Source organism: Grus americana, chromosome Z (genome assembly GCF_028858705.1).
Source record: "Grus americana isolate bGruAme1 chromosome Z, bGruAme1.mat, whole genome shotgun sequence".
NCBI classification, from domain to species: Eukaryota; Metazoa; Chordata; class Aves; order Gruiformes; family Gruidae; genus Grus; species Grus americana.
In genome coordinates, this window is record NC_072891.1 from 12,453,811 (window position 1) to 12,470,849 (window position 17,039).

The 17,039-nt window shown below is 41.9% G+C and overlaps 1 protein-coding gene across 8 annotated transcripts in view; it reads right to left on the bottom strand.

Annotated features, from left to right (window-relative positions):
- Positions 1–920: 920 nt before the first annotated feature.
- Positions 921–17,039, bottom strand: part of PDZD2 (PDZ domain containing 2) — a 208,383-nt gene continuing 192,264 nt past the window's right edge. For all 8 annotated transcript variants that reach the window (XM_054811167.1, XM_054811165.1, XM_054811163.1 and 5 more), the window contains 5 exons: positions 16,760–16,877; positions 11,377–11,478; positions 8,695–8,965; positions 6,598–6,732; positions 921–5,171 (listed from right to left, as the gene is read on the bottom strand). In XM_054811167.1, the coding sequence (XP_054667142.1) occupies positions 5,005–5,171; positions 6,598–6,732; positions 8,695–8,965; positions 11,377–11,478; positions 16,760–16,877 (793 nt within the window). In that variant the 3' untranslated portion in view covers positions 921–5,004. The remainder of the gene's footprint in view (positions 5,172–6,597; positions 6,733–8,694; positions 8,966–11,376; positions 11,479–16,759; positions 16,878–17,039) is intronic.

Sequence of the window (17,039 nt, forward strand, 5' to 3'; positions counted from 1 at the left end):
AGGGACCCACGCTGGAGCAGTTGGTGAAGAACTGCAGCCCGTGGGAAGGACTCACGTTGGAGAAGTTGGTGGAGGACTGTCTCCTGTGGGAAGGACCCAAGCTGGAGCAGGGGCAGAGTGTGAGGAGTCCTCCCCCTGAGGAGGAAGGAGCAGCAGAGATGACCTGTGATGAACAGACCACAACCCCCATTCCCCGTCCCCCTGTGCCGCTGTGGGGGAGGAGGGAGAGAAATCAGGAGTGAAGTTGAGCCTGGGAAAAAGGGAGGGGTGAGGGGAGCTGTTTTAAGATTTAGTTTTATTTCTCATTACTCTGATTTGACTGGTTATGAATTAAATTAATTGTCCCAAGTTGTGTCTGTTTTGCCCAGGACAGTAATTGCTCAGTGATCTCCCTGCTCTTATCTCGACCCAGGAGCCTTTCATCATATTTTCTTTCCCCTGTCCAGCTGAGGAGGGCAGTGATAGAGCAGCTTTGGTGGGTGCCTGGCCTCCAGACAGGGTCAACCCACCACACCTACACATATCAACCTGTTCTCTTGTAGCCTAGGGGTTGGGCAGGAGGTACAGTTTATGGCCGATGCGCTCCAGAGACTGCTGCTCTTAATGAGAACTACATTTCACCTTTGCCATCTGCATTTTCCTTGCAAAAGGGCAGGAAAAAAAATAAAGCATATCTTCCAAGCCACCAAAGTAGGTCCTATAAAACACCTTCTAATACTTCTTCAGTGCTTTAATCCTCTTGAGACTGAATGACAGTTCTCAGAGGGTGGTATTTTATTTCTAGCTTAGATGCACATCTGGACAGGATTAACACTTAGTCCTTGACTGAGCTCTCCAGGACAACCTTGTCCCTGTGATGCCAGTTCCAACTGCAGACCAGACAGACTGCAGCATAACAGAAATAAATACCTAGAAGAGTACTAACGATACCATTTATTTTCAAAATCACTAAAAAACCCAAACAAAACAGTTTATGGCGAATACAGATTTACATAACAGAGACAGCAAATTGAAAAATGTACAATCTATTTCATGGTATTGCACTCACTTTTTATAATATACAAGGCATTTCAAACAGTTTCCATTAAAAGAAGTTTTATTTATATAAATAAAAGTGTAAATATACAGTATGATACAATAAGTGTATCAGCCTAACACAGAAAATCTACCTAAAGTGGGATCCCAATTTCTGACATGATCTAGTCTACTCCCCATTAATATTTCCACTTGTACATTTATGTAACCTAAACGTAGAAGCGGGTAAACATTCCCATCTGGGAACAGTTCCTTCAGATTTTGACTAGAACCACTGCAGAACATTAGCTAGGGTTAATTTTAAGTGAGGGTCATTAGAAAATATAAATCACTCAACAGTTTCTTAATACTTATCTGCCCTTGTATTATTTTTTTTTTTTAGCAAGAAAATGATCAGATGTCGCTGTCTCCCTAATTTAGGCCTAACCTCAGAGTTTTTAATACAGATGCAGTTCCCACAGAAGCTGGAAAGAGCTTCCAGGTACAAAAGGCTGCAGAATATGCAATGGCAGCATTGCACCAGAGCCCGCTCTTGTACCCAACGCGCACCCTGAGCTGCCCCAGGCCTAGAAGTGGCAAAGCCCTCCACCAGGCCTTCTCCATCTGAGAGCAAATTCACCTTGACTGCAATGCCTTCAGGTCCCTGGTAAAGAGTTGTGGACCAAGACTGTAATTTCATCGTGATTTTTTGGTCTTCCAAAACGCAGATGGAAGTCTCTGGAGAGTTACCGCTCTGCTAGAGTTGGGCCAACCCTCCATCATGGCAACGAATCACCGTGGGGACTGATACGCAAATAGCAAGGCCAAAAATGCTCGTGAACCTACTGAATACTCATGAACTAAAGCAACGCCCTCTGTCATTTTGGTGCGACCAGGCTCTCAGAAAAATAACATTTACTTTGCCAAGTGCATAACCAAAGGTTCACTACATCTGTTTTGTCTACCCATCCTGTTTTCAATAAAGCAGACCCATACTGCATAAATTCTGGGGCTTTTATGGGGAATGTCACCCCAGCAGAGACATCAGGAAATGCTACTGTAATCATATCAACACTGGTAACATCAGTAATGATGTTTCTTGTTCTTTCACAAAAAAAAAAGCATTTTCAGGAACAGAAACAATCAGGGTTAAATATTCTTTTTCTTGCTGTCATGTTAGTAGAGAAGTATACCTATAGTAACTATCAGACTTAAAACATTAAACCTATCTTTTAAATTATAGTCACTACTGAATACACACAAATATCCCCATCTCTTTGCTGTTACTCAGCAAACACATATCTACGTGCATGTAAAATAAAATACTGAACAGTATTCGATTACTGAAAAATTAAAGCCTTCTAGATCACTCACAATGAACAGTACCTGCAAATAAGCGTCTGGAAATATTCACCACGTATCATCTTAAGACACCTCAAATTAAGTTTAATTTACAAAATGAAGACTTCACCATTGAGCTCACACTGGTTTAAGAGTGAGGGAGACATATACCTCCCTGCGTTGAAACCTCCAAAATTTTAAACTGTGGACTGAAAAAAAATGCCATTTTCTAAAACACAATTGTGAATTAACACATTAAAGCAGCAAAAAGTCAGTACTGCACTTGTACGTATTATACGTATACAGGTATGTATTCACTACGCTGCATTAAATTCCACATGCATTTTATGTATCTATTATACATGCTATTACAGTCAGATTTTGGTCATTCCTGAACAAGGCCTCACCATTTAATTGTCATTGCCAAATGCCTTCTCCCTGTTTTTCAGCAAATACGCAGGGGTAACCTCTTTTATCCCAGCACAGGCCTGCACCCTCAGTGTGGTCCTCCGACCCCAAGTGCTGCATCCTCCTGAAGCCTCTCCCACCACAGAGGTGACCGGAGACAAGGACCGGTCCTGACAGAGTGACTGAGCTTCAGAGTCACAGGGGACCCTACTCCACTGTCGTTTCACAGCACTGAACCTGAATTAGTTTCAACAGAAATCCTGCAGGTAAAGCAGCTGTAGGACTACGTACAGTATTGCCTTTCCTGTAACCAAAAGCTGCATCTCCCCTCTGGATTCACATGCTAATATGTCACTGAAAAAGAATCAAATCTATTCATTTTTAGGCAAACATTGCACAGCTTTTCTGCTTGCCTGGTCTCAGGTTGCCTTGCAGAACTGAATTTTCCTCTGCACATTGTAAGTTGCAGTCTAATGAAGCTGTCACAGAAATGAACCAAAGTGAGTGCTCCACCAACCTGGAAGCAATTGCTCCAAGCACTGTTGAATAAATGTAAATAAACTCAACTATAGTAAGATCTTGGGGTAGGGCCAAGCAACAAGCCCAGATCTTTTTGTAACAGCTACGCAGTGTCTTGGCTCACGATAAATGTAGTGCTTCAGATTTGGAGTGGCTCCAGGTGAGAGCTCTTCACCCTGGGCATGTTGGCTGCAAGTGATCTCCAGCCTATATGCGACAAACAACCTGAGCACTCTGGAACAAACAACTTGTTCTCAGCTGATAAGGACACTGGCCCATTTCCTCCTGTATCTCTTTTATGTTGTTTAGCCATCCCAGATGTAGGAAAAGAAATAACACAGTCTAATCTCTTGCACCCATACACTCTCCTCCCATCACGGCAGACTATAAATAACAACAGCATGGCTCACTACTGATACCTCTACTGTGACTAGAGGTGAGAAAATCCAAAGTAAGCGCCCATGGCATTGCAACCCTGTGAGCTTTGCTGTATCTAACACCATTGGTTTCTCCCATCCACACAAACCATATTCAGTTTCACCATCCAGAACCCTCAGCATCAGCCCGTGCCTGATGCAGCCAGGCGCACTTTTATCCTCCACACACATTCTCATGCACTCTCACACGAGCAAAAATAAATAGTGGACAGGAGAAAACAAAAAAGAGCGATTAAAAGCCACCACAAGTATGGCCAGTTCAGATTTAATCTGTTATAATCCCCATTTTTAGACCACCATTTTCCAGCTTGAGTGTTTCAAGTTGGGCAGCCTTAAGCCTCTTGCAGGCAAATAAAAAAAGCCTGGCTTTCAGACGTAATTAGCTATCGCTGAAGTCTATGGGATCTGCAAGTGCTCAGCACCTGAAATTATCCCTCTTTCAAAAATATATATATTTTAAAGGTGCCTAACATTAGAAGCCTAAATTTGAAAATTCAGACCCCAATTTTTATCGCTCCCATTTTAATCACAACTAACAACTCAGTCTACACCTTGGTGGACAATCCCCTATTATTTGGACATGATTTTCTTGCTCACAGATGTCTACTGCGGTAATGCCAAGTGCTTTCAGACACAAGCTGCACCTAAGAGCAGATTCAGTTGTGGTGGATGCTGAGTTAGTTCATCACTTTTAAGAGGATTTTTCAGCTTTGCAATAAAATGCTCATGTTTTAGGCATAAAAGTTGTGCAAAATTATTACTCTTTTGTTATGCATTTTTAGCAAAACTGCACTTAGAAGAATAAAGTGAGATTGTTCCAGACATTCTCTTATTACAACAAAAAAGGACCAGACCCTTAGTAAGTGTCCTGAAGTCTTATTACAGCTAAGTGATACAGTACAGTCTAAATATCCACCCTTGTGAACAGGATGGCAACCAACAAGTTATACTCCCAACGCTCTGCTGATACTAAAAATATCAGTGACAGGCACAGTGTTATTTATGTCAGTCAAAATACTTTAAACCAAACCCAGGATAGGTCTTGAAGGTCCATTAAAACTGCCACATAATACAAAAATGTCTCTAACATTTGGCTTCCTTCATCCCCAATAATTCGGTGAGATTTTATGATGCTCATCAAATGCTTGCTCAGTGGTTCTCCAAGGCTCTTAGCACCTTTCTGTAGAGCATTAAGACACTTCTGTGTGGCTTTAGAAACAAAAACAGCTTCTTGCCAGTTTTAAATGTTTTGTCTTAGCAAGTGTGATTAGATGTAGTGCTTCCATCATATTGAAGTTCTGTGTTTTCTGATTAGTAACTGAACAGGGCCCTCTGGCACAGATTTAATAATGTTCCAGGCATCGTAATGCATGAGGCCAAGTAATGATTTTCCACTAACAGCAAGAATTTCATCTCCAGTTTCTATGTTTCCAGATTGCTCCGCAGCACCACCTAGGAGCAAAAAGGGAAAAGAGTCAGCATTTAAAAAAAAAAAAAAAAAAAAGCCACAAAAATTTGCTTTCCTCTGGGATGAACAGCAAATAAAACATCTTTCCAACAGTGGCAATTTCAGTACAAGTCACTTATGTTCAGCTCCGTTCTAGCAATCTACTCCATGCAGCATCTCACAGAAAATGTTTTTTTAACCAAGATAAATCCTTTTCCTAGAAAAAATGTTTTTGAAAGCAGCAGTATGAATGCATGAAATATGCTGTATGTTATCTCTGTAGCTGTAAGAAAACCTGTTTGTATGTGGCATGGATGTATTTTCTCAAACAGAATTTTAGCAAGGTAATAAGCAGATAATGCAGTAGATTGTAAAACCCAGATAACAGAGAAGAACAAACCCAACACAGGTAGCAAACTTAGGACAAACGCACCAGACACAGAAACAGCTCCTAGGGAGGGGCACACCCTTCACTGCTGCTGATAGTATTTTTTCTGTGCTGATTATTTAATTAACATCAGCCATCATGGGAAGGGAAGGAGAAAGGGAAGGGGAAGGGGAAGGAAGGGGAAGGGGAAAAGGACCGTATCTAAGGATAAAATATTGAGCTCAAAAATTAAATATGACCTTTATCCTCAGAATCACTTTCTAAAGAGGGGAAAACAAACACACACACAGAAATTGATAAGAAATTCAGGAAATATCAGTTTGGTATTTTTCCTTGACAAGAGAATAAACCACTGAAAAGTAATCCTGTAAAAATGCTGCTCACATGCAACTTCATTGTGAGTTTCAGCTTCCTTTAGAAAGTGCTATATTTTTCACTAAACTGAATCCCAGACTAAGACAAAATCACAGCATAGTTCTGGGATTGGTTTCCTTTCCATATATGGTTCATATAAATTTAACTACCTGCTGACAAAGCATCCAAGAGTGGCAGTTTTTGAATACAAACATCACATATTCTTGGTGAATTCTAATACTGATATCTAACAAAAACAAACAAAAGAAAGCAAAAAATGGTAAAATTAATAATTGGGTATAATGCAGGATGGTGCTTTGGAACCACACTGATTATCTGCACTGTGCTCCTCTTAGAAAAGATAATTGGATAAGGCATGGAATTCTTAAGCCGTTATATATGATATTGCTGCTGTAATTTAATGTCTAGAATAATGGACAAGCCCAGGAAGGAACTGCATCATATTTACTAAATCAGATTGCTTCACAAACATTTCCTAGCAGATGCAATCCCTAGCCATTCACGGGAGTGATTTTTTAATGACCACTTTGTCTAGTAAGTGGTAATAAATGAGGGCCACAAACTCCACCTTTGCTTAAAAAAAAAAAAAAAAAGAGTTCAAGAATTAAAATGTCTGTACAACACACAAAAGGAAAACTGGGATAATATCCACTGAATGCTTGTAGTACCTTTAAATATTCTTTTTACAAGCAAGGGCCTGTCTCCAGCAATGGAAGCTTTTCCACCATCAAGACTGAATCCCAAGCCAGCAGAAGTTTTCAATAATTCAACACAGATGACATCATTCATATCCAGGTTTGGATCTATGACAGAATATACATAGCATCTTGTTATGCAGTTAACAGTAAATTGCAACTTGTGTTTGGTTGGTTTTCTTTTTGCTGCAGTGACAAAGCAATTCAGAGTTCAGTTCATACTCAAACTAGAACATGTTGTCACCCAGTTTCTCAGAAGTGAATGTGTATCGTTGCAGCTGTGAAGGAGAGGCAGTATAAAATGCATTTATGCACAGAGACATTTTCATTTTGCATGTTTAACAAGAACCTGCCAAGGCATTTTTTTTTTTGGGGGGGTGGGGAGAGAGGGAGTGGGTGTGCAAAATTAAAGCTTAGCAAACTTAGCAAAGACTCTAAACATCAACAAAATAACTGAAAAAATCACAAAAATAGTGAGATGAGAGTATTTCTTTTTCTTTCATTTGTTCCCACTTGCTTATTCAATGAGCCATTTTTTTAAGCAATAGTAATGAATGAAATATACATTGAACAAAGATGTTCCATCCTCTTAAGGATTCACTAGTGTGAATAATTGTTTCTTGTCTCATATCTATGGAAATAACCATAATACCTGTAGTTGCATCCTTCCTCCTACATAGCAGATATTTTTAGAACACAATATTGCTGTAGCTGACCTAAAATATGATTTTGCTTACGAGGAAATAAATCTACAATTTTGGAAAACAGGACCCTCTTTGCCCTGTGTGAATGTAAAAATTATGTAGTCTGCATTATCACAAATTACTGCTACTGTTATCTCAAACAACTTTAAATGTTATCTAAAACATCTGAAGATGTGCTTTCAGAAGTATGTTCTTAGTAACCCAATATTGTTGCTTATGAAATAATGTTGCCCCCTAGTGCCTGCACCCAGCAGATATCCTGCATTTGTCAACGTGCAGGACACAAGAAGTTTAGGGTAGAAAGGGATTCTGAAGTAACTACGTGTACTGTATCCATGACAACAATTCCAGAAAGGCCGATCCATTAAATTTACAGAGTGCTTTCTATCTCTTTTAAGCTGTATTACAAAGCTTTACTCTAAAACCTAGTGAAAGCATAAACCAATAAAAACTGCTACAGAAAAACCCAAAACTAATGATTACAGCCAACCAGTTAAAAATGGGTGAGTGGCAGCTCCACATCCGGGTTTTGGGGTGGTCTGAGTTGAGTGCCTGGTATTGCCCAGGCAGCGGAAGCCACATCACCAAATCTCAGCAATAAACTGTAACCACTCCCTCCCAAGGACACTGCAGCAGTGCAGGACTGAAGCAGGACATCTCCTGCTCCTGAAGCAGCAACATACAGACAGGTACTAGAGGGTTTTGTGTCTTAATTCTACAAAAAATTTGAGAGATCTGTTTGTAACACTGCTAGTGCAGCCTCCACACCAAAATGCTGTCTTGTTCCCAAACAGGAACTTAACTATTCCGCTGACACATTACCAGTTAAACAATTTATCCCTAGTTTCCTACGGGATGGCTGACTTGGATTTGGCTTAGCTCCATTTACTGTAATATCAAAAGAATTTTTTCTATGGTTTTAGTAGAAACAGTATGAAATCTGCTATTACAAAGAGTAAGTTCAGTCCCTATGCATAACAAACTGCAGAGCTTGGAGTTTTCTTTGAGGTTTTGGGTTTTTTTCTTTTTGGGCTGTTTGCTTTCTTGCACTGACTACTGTTATTACTCAAAAGGAGTTTATCCTGGATTGGAAGAATATGTGGAATCACTAACTTTAGTAGAAATTGGATTAGGCCCTAAATGCCCTTCTAAGTTTCTGCCTAGTTATGATATTAAAAAAAACCCCCAAAACAAAACAAACTGCGTTTAGGCTCCAAAGAGAACAAATAAAATTTAAAGGTAATTTCATTTGCTCCCTTCAATCACATAAGGCACAGATGCTTTTAATCTAAAACACATGGACATTTTTCCCTTCAGTCTGCTCTGCAAGGGAATTCTTCCAACTGTTTTTGGACAAAGATCATACCTGTTCCTATTTCCATGGAAACATCCTTTCCAGACCCCACACATTTTCGGCCAGTAGCTGATATCTCAAGTCTGGAAGAATTGTTTGCTCTGTCTTTTTCCTTCTGGATGACAATGACAGCGTATTTGTATAGTCTTGCCTGATGAAGAGCATTCAGGACATCCCCATGGACTGAGTTTGCAAGAAACTTGCCATTGATTGACACAACAAGATCTCCTCGATGAATAGTCCCTTCTTGAGATGCCACTCCCTTTGAAAACACTCTGTGGACCTACAAGAAAGATTTTAACTTAAGGATGCTTTACCTCATGACCACACATAGTGCTCTACAGGCCAAGGTGAACACGGAGACCCTACCAAAGTTTGCAGTCAGTGCATGACATTTGCTCCACTGAACACCTTCAAATACTAAAGCCTAAGTGACTAGACAAGAACTGCAGTTGGGGGGGGGGGTGAGAAGCAGAGGAAAAGATGCTATTGTTGCATGGCCATTTCTAAGCCAAAGACAACCAAAACCAGCTAAAGAGTGTAATATCACAAAATACTTATGCTTTCACTGGACTCCTCAAACGTCTTCAATTAACATACTTCCAAGTGACACACAGGTTAAATCCACATCTGTGCTACAGCAAACACCAACATCGCGATGTGCGACACCCACTCCCCAAATGCCCACTGACTAGGACATGCATCCTGTGCTGTTTTCAAAGGCACACTTCTAAGTGCTGCACAGCATCTGTACTAAGAAAGGCTCTGACTCACTGCAGCTGTACGAGTATTTAATTGTCCATCTCAATTTGGCTAATCAAATATCATGCAAATAAATGCAAAGGGATGATCTGGTGGCTTGAAACGCATATTTTTCTAGAGAAAAAAATACCCTATTCAGAGTGGATTAAACTTTGAGTAAACTACAGCAAGTGCAGCTGAGACTTAGATGTATGCCATTTACAGAAGGGAACTGACTAAAAGAGTGAAGACCCAATATTTGAAGACTTGCCTATCAGGCACTGTAATTTTAGCAGCCAGAATATGGTTTCCCATGCACACAGTTCTAGGTCTGCTGGGCATAGGTTCAAGGCAGTAAATCTGTGAACACAATTGTGCATGGCATTTTCTCTAGGAATTTCTACTAATGCCCAACCAACAGCAAGGAATCAGAAGCTTCTCGGTTTCTCTACTGTTCCTTCTTACTGCAAGGCCATGTTGAGATGGGCACCTGCCACAACAGTACAGATCCAAGGTGATAAATTTCCAACCACTCTAAGCAGGCATTCAAAGCTGGAATAACAGCCTCAATGACAGATGTAGACACCTAAATGCAAGAGGTAAGTGGAATATAGGGGTCATGTCCAAAACATCTGCTGCCTTCCTTCACATGTTCAACTCCTCAGTACCTCGAAGCTTACTAGGCATTTCTATTTCTGCACCCAAGCATGGGCAGAACAGCCCATCTAAGCAGTCCAGCACCCAATGCCAATCCTACATCCACCTGGGAGCCAGAATCCCAGTAGGTCAAGGACATTAAAATGTTCCCCACCTGAGAAGCACGCTTTACACACACTGAACAAAGAGGATCTGGAAAGAGCTGATGCCCTTTGGTCTCATGGCTAATGGCATTCAGGAGAAAGCCTCCATCAGGTACTCGGCCTGAGGCAGCTCAAGATCACATTTTTAAGCAGTGTCCCATTCTCTAGGTGAGGAGCTCTCTAGGGTTAGACATACTGTTGAGCCTTCCCCTTGCTCACAGCTGACACTGCCAAGTGTTTGGGCCAGAGACAGGGAACACAACCTTTGTAGTGAGAGAAGTACAGCCCATTCCCTAGATGTGACCATGTTCTAACTCAATGACTGTTTAATGTAAAATACATTTACTTATACTGGTCTCGTCTAAAAGCAAAAACCAGAAGTTTCCTGCAAGGGCTGCTGTAGGCCCCAAAGACTGAGGACATAATCCTTCTCCATCTCAGCACTTAAAGGATGTCTCTCTCTTTCAGGGCAGAATTTAAATGCATATCTTTTTTAAACAAATTGCCACACAGGACACTGGTTGTCTTGGGAGTGTTCTGTCTCTCTGATCTGTTTCTGAACAGGATATAAATTGCTTGGTATCACTTTTTACACACCAATATCACCTAATGGCATACAAGATCTCTGGTTCAGAATGCTGTGTAAGACTTTAAAACAAAACAAAACAAGACAATAACCCTCAGTTAGCACCCACAGGTCTTAATAACACCAAAAGAAATTTGTGACGTGAAATCGAGAATGTTTGCTGAAGTCTGAAACAGTCATTCTCAGGTTTTGCAAAATCCTTCAAAAACTTTGCTGCACAGTTTACATTCGAGGGCTGGGAATGAAAGTCTCCCCTAAAAGGCTGCGTGCACTGCAATTGCATGCAGAATTTTATTTACATGCATAGGATTTAGATTTAGCCAATCCCATCCAGTAACAGACTTTTAAAGACTGAAACATAATTGGCATCCATCACCCATAATAAAAATTATGCTTCCCAGACACTCTGTGATTTAAGTAGCAGATAGTATGCAGCCACCTCTTAGAGTCACTGTTTTATGACTGTGAATGACTTGCAGTGATTCTTGATAAACGAGCACTTGATGTAATCACCAGCCTGCTTTAAAGTGAGCTTTGCAAAAAAAATTACTTGCAGCCATCACTTACTGTGACTGATTTCTGTTCCAGATCTATTCCTCCAGCAACACTAAATCCCAGGCCAGCTCCTTCTTCTTTGTGCAAGACTACAAAGTATGTGTCTTCTTTGCTCTAGCAGAAAAACAGAGGTGGAGAGGAAAGGAAAGGAGAAGAAAAACAAAACCAAAGATCAAGACCAAGTTCCCGCACAAATGACAAATTCCCAGTACCCTTAGATTATGGCAGGTGAAAAAAAGCAACGCAAGGAATTGAAAATGAGACATTAAATGCATTTCTGTTCATGCTACAGATGAGTAGTAGCTATACAGGAGAACTCAGGTGACAGCAAATGTTTCTTCAGTCTGTTCAAGGCTAGAAAGCGAAGTCAAGGTATCAAACCTTAGGTAGCCTAATTTTCTCAGGCTCTAATCAACTTTGCACCGCTCAACATTTTGCAGTCAAAACTTCATAGTTCCCATACACCTTTCTGGATCAAGCACTATACTTTCCAGGGAATTTCTAACACTTCTGTTGTCTCATTTCTCCTTCCTCCTGAAAGGCAGTTACCAGGACGTAATGGAGGGCAGTTGCATGAACCTCTTGTCAGCAGTGCTGAACAATCTTGCAAGGGGCAGTGACTACAAATTGAAGCTTGGGAAGGTTAGATGGGATAGCAGAAAAAACTGTTTCACTTGGGAGATGAAAGTAATGAGTGTGTTCGTGATCCAAAGGGGACTAAGCTGTGCTAATGTGGACATGGGAGCATCCAGCACAGTAAATGGACTGGCACAGGTCTGCACCAGGGTGGAACTTAGCTCCAGACCAGAACAAAGGTATAGAGCTGAATTCTTCGAAGTGATGGCCTGCTGCCAAAATACAGAATTTGCCATGAGAGAGAAGCAGTCCCGTCCAACAATCTGGTGCTGTCTTCTGAACGGTTATTAGGACAACCAGATGCTGTTACAGAGACCACATTATGTGGGGTAAGGGGGGCTACAAGCAGGCATCTGGTGGAGCAAGGGGATAGTAACCATCTATGGGACAGAGAATCAGAAGTAGGGAGTAGAAAGCAGGTGTCTCGGCTTTTCCCCAGGATCCCATCCAACATCAGTAATTTCCAGAAACTGCCAACACTAAAATTAATGTCACAACTTTAGAAACCAACCTCTTAATCTATTTAGCATTAAATGACATATTTAGTTCACTAAACTCAACATTTTAACTCCATCTTAATTTTGTTTCAAGAAGCACAAGGAACCACAGATTATTATAGATTTTTGGTAAAATGATAGTCAAATTATTGATCTCACTGTGCTTTTTTTGCCCCGGACGATTCTCTGCATTACAGGCATCCCTGCAATGCACAGAGCCAATGTCAGAAACTGATGCCACCCTGTTCCACATCACTGATCCAAATGCACTCAAGGAGAGAGGAGCAGTCAGGGCTGAACATCTTAATCCACAGTCTTTTGTAGATATTAAGACCCTTCTCACCTGTAGTTTAGTGAGAACAGCTTTACGTTAGGCTAGCAATAATAGAATCCGTTAAGTACGTAGGCTAGCTCCCCTAACACTGCAGTGAGGGTAACGGAAACGTAGAATCATAGAATTGTTTAGGTTGGAAAACACCCTTAAGATCATCAAATCCAACCATTACTCCAGCACTGACAAGTCCACCATGTCCCTAAGCACCACATCTACATGTCTTTTAAATACCTCCAGGGATGGTGACTCCACCACTTCCCTGGGCAGCCTGTTCCAATGCTTGGCAACCCTTTTGGTGAAGAAATTTTTCCTCATATCCAGTCTAAATCTCCCTTGGTGCAACTTGAGGCCATTTCCTCTTGTCCTGTTGCTTGTTACTTGGGAGAAGAGACCAACCCCCACCTGGCTACAACCTCCTTTCAGGCAGTTGCAGAGAGCGATAAGGTCTCCCCTCAGCCTCCTTTTCTCCAGGCTAACCAACCCCAGTTCCCTCAGCCGCTCTTCATCAGACTTGTGCTCCAGACCCTTCACCAGCTTTGCTGCCCTTCTCTGGACATGCTCCAGCACCTCAACATCTGTCTTGTAGTGAGGGGCCCCACACTGAACACAGAACTTGATGTGAGGCCTCACCAGCGCCGAGTACAGGAGGACGATCACTACCCTGGTCCTGCTGGCCGCACTATTTCTGATACAAGCCAGGATGCTGTTGGCTGCCTTGACTACCTGGGCACACTGCTGGCTCATATTCAGTGGGCTGTTGACCAGCACCCCCAGGTCCTTTTCCGCCAGGCAGCTTTCCAGCCACTCCTCCCCAAGCCTGTAACCTTGCATGGTGGTATTGTGACCCAAGTGCAGGACCCAGCACTGAGCCTTGTTGAACCTCATACATTGATCCAGCCTGTCCAGATCCCTCTGTAGAGCATTCCTGCTTTCAAGCAGATCAACTCTCCCACCCACATTGGTGTCTCCTGCAAACTTACTGAAGATGCACTCGATCCCCTGGTCCAGATCACTGATAAAAACATTAAAGAGAACTGGCCCCAGTACTGTGCCCTGGGGAACACCGCTTGTGACTGGCTGCCAACTGGATGTAACTCCCTTCACCACAACTCTTTGGGCCTGGCCATCCAGCCAGTTTGTTACCCAGTGAAGCGTACGCCAGTCCAAGCCATGAACAGCCAGTTTCTCCAGGAGAATGCTGTGGGAAATGGTGTCAAAGACTTTACTAAAGTCCAGGTAGACAACATCCACAGCCTTTCCCTCATCCACCAAGCGGGCCACCTTGTCATAGAAGGAGATTGGGTTAATCAGGCAGGACCTGCCTTTCATGAACCCATGCTGACTGGGCCTGATGCCCTGGTTGTCCTGTGTGTGCTGTGTGATGGCACTCAGGATGATATGCCTCATAACCTTCCCCAGAACCAAGGTCAGACTGACAGACCTGTAGTCCTCTGGATCCTTCCTCCAACCCTTCATGTAGATGGGTGTCACTTTGGCTAACCTCCAGTCAGCTAGGACCTCTCTGGTTAGCCAAGACTGCTGATAAATGGTGGAAAGTGGCTTGGTGATCGCTTCCACCAGCTCCCTCAGTGCCCGTGGGTGGATCCCATCTGGCCCCATAGACTTGTGTGTGTCTAAGCAGAGTAGCGGGTCGCTAATGATTTCCCCTTGGATTATGGGGGCTTCATTCTGCTCCCCATCCCTGTCTTCCAGCTCAGGGGGCTGGGCACCCCAGGAGCAACTGATGTGACTGCTAAGGACTGAGGCAAAGGAGGCATGAAGTACCTCAGCCTTACCCTCATCCTTTGTCACTGTTTCCTTCTGCATCCAATAAAGGCTGGAGATTCTCCTTAGCCCTCCTTTTTTTGCTAATGTATTTATAGAAACATTTTTATTGTCTTTTATGGCAGTAGACTGATTAAGTTCTATTTGGGCTTTGGCCCTTCTGATTTTCTCCCCGCATAACCTCACTACATCCTTGCAGTCCTCCTGAGTGGTGGCCTGCCCTTCTTCCAAAGGTCATGGAATCTCTTTTTTTTTTTTTTTTTCCTGAGTTCCAGCCAAAGATCTCTGTTCAACCAGGCTGGTCTTCTCCACTGGCTCGTCTTTCGACACCTGGGGATGGCCAGCTCCTGTGCCCTTCAGATTTCCTTCCTGAAAAGTGTCCAGCCTTACTCATATCTTTGACCATTAAGTACTAAAGCAACCCTTCTTGTTTAAGAGGTCAGGTTCTTTCCAACCCTTGCTACCACAACTTAATTTGCTTACAATGGGGAAGAAAATAAATAAAAATATCAAAGGCTCAGATGTTAGAAGGTTGTGTGAGGACCACCATGTCCTGGGTCAGTCAGAAACAGTGTCTGAATCCTGGCTTTTCATTGCAATTCCTCCCTCCCCAGCTCCCAATGCTGTCTTCAGCCAGCATGTGTGCTATGGGGCGCAAAGACCTGGCTATGAATGCCTATTGTTTTACTTGGCCTCTCAGTGGACTCCAGTGATCGCCTCTGTTTAGCCTGTTAGCCAAAGATCATCGGTCATAGAGATTTAAACAATAAAATGCCTGTATATATTTTTTTAATATTAGTAGCACTTACTAAATGCTAGCAGTAAATTCAGCACTGTTCAGAACAAAAGATAATGACAAACTCTTCCCGGGGAAGCTCTCAGTCCAAATCAAGCAGTTCATCTCATTTTTCAGCAATTGCATAACTATGAAGAACTGTCCTATTGTACATTTAAATCCAGCATTTGACTAGCATAAAATTTTCCAGCATATGTGCCATACTGGGCTTAAATATGGATAAGAAACTATGCAGACAAGGCGTGCATTCCAAAAAGCATTCAGATTTATAAATATTTGAGTTCTCAGACTTTGAAAAGTGGCATAAACAAATAATCTCTACAAGATTCCATGCAAAATACTTTAAAGAACACTTAATTACCTTCAGCCAGACGTACAATCCAATACTAATTTTATCAGTAAACCTACCAAACCCTCTTAGCTCACCAAGCTCTTGGGACTTGCAAGCTTTAGCTACACTGTCCCTGGAAGGAGGTAAAGCTGGGTATTTTGGGGAGGTCATGTTCCCCCCAGCCTATTCTATATTTGAAATAGCAACCTTTGTGAATAAGACTGAGAAACGCTCTAAATGCATCTCAGCCAGCAGTTATGCAGACCAGATGGCAATTTCCCCTCCAGTGCTGTCATTATTTTATCAACTTCTGTTCTGATTTAAAAAGGATGTGGATGTATCCCAAAAACACAAACACTGCAAAAGGCGAAGTAATGTTCTGGCAATCATTTCACTTTGGAGGCCTTCTTTAAACACCTAGATAATGAAGTAGATTATCATAATGCAATAACCAGTTTCCACAGAAAAGAGCAAAAAGAGCACAGCAGTCTCTTACAGACCCTCCAGCAGCTGCTTTCTGGTGTTGCAAGCCATCAGCTCAGTATTAAACAAAATAAATTCACTTTCTGTGATTGCAGCTTCTAGCAAAAGATGGGTGCTTCCAGGCACAGAGAGGAGCAGAGCTTCCCCTGCACGGTGGGGAAAGTGAGTCTGACCCAGATGGTTGGTGGTAAGTTAAATTCTGATGTGCAATTATTGGCAAACCCAGGACTTTCTCAGCTATAATAATGACTCAAATGGAGCCATACTTCTCCACTTAAAATAGGTCTATTTATTGTGGCTCAAAGCTGCTTTCGCACTACACAAACAATACCCTTTCTTATGCAAAGCCATTCAAATTTATTATGGGTTTACAGCAGGTGTTCAAAACCCAGCATTAGTAAAACTATCGTCAACTGTAACCTACCACAGGACTACTGGAGGAGCTCTGAAATTGTTTGGAAGAGATTTGATCTGCCATTAAGAAAACCCTTAAAAATACCACCAATAATCTAGTTTTATCTTCTGGTTTTTACCTTTACTTGTGCTTTGACTTCTTGAAGCATAGCAGCAACGTCACATTTTGGTACTACTGCTGAGAAAACAAATTGCAGTTTTTGCTGGTCTAGGCTTGAGACGAGCAGCTGATCCAAGCTAAAATGAGCAGAAAAATATAAAAGACAGCTTTAAATTTCTAGACTGTAGAAATAATGTTTCGGGTATACAGTGTAGGTAGCATTAGGGAAAACAATGAAGGGGCAGCTCATTAACAAGGAGAAATCTTGAAAACAGTTAAGAAATGGTGTGTGCTGGGAG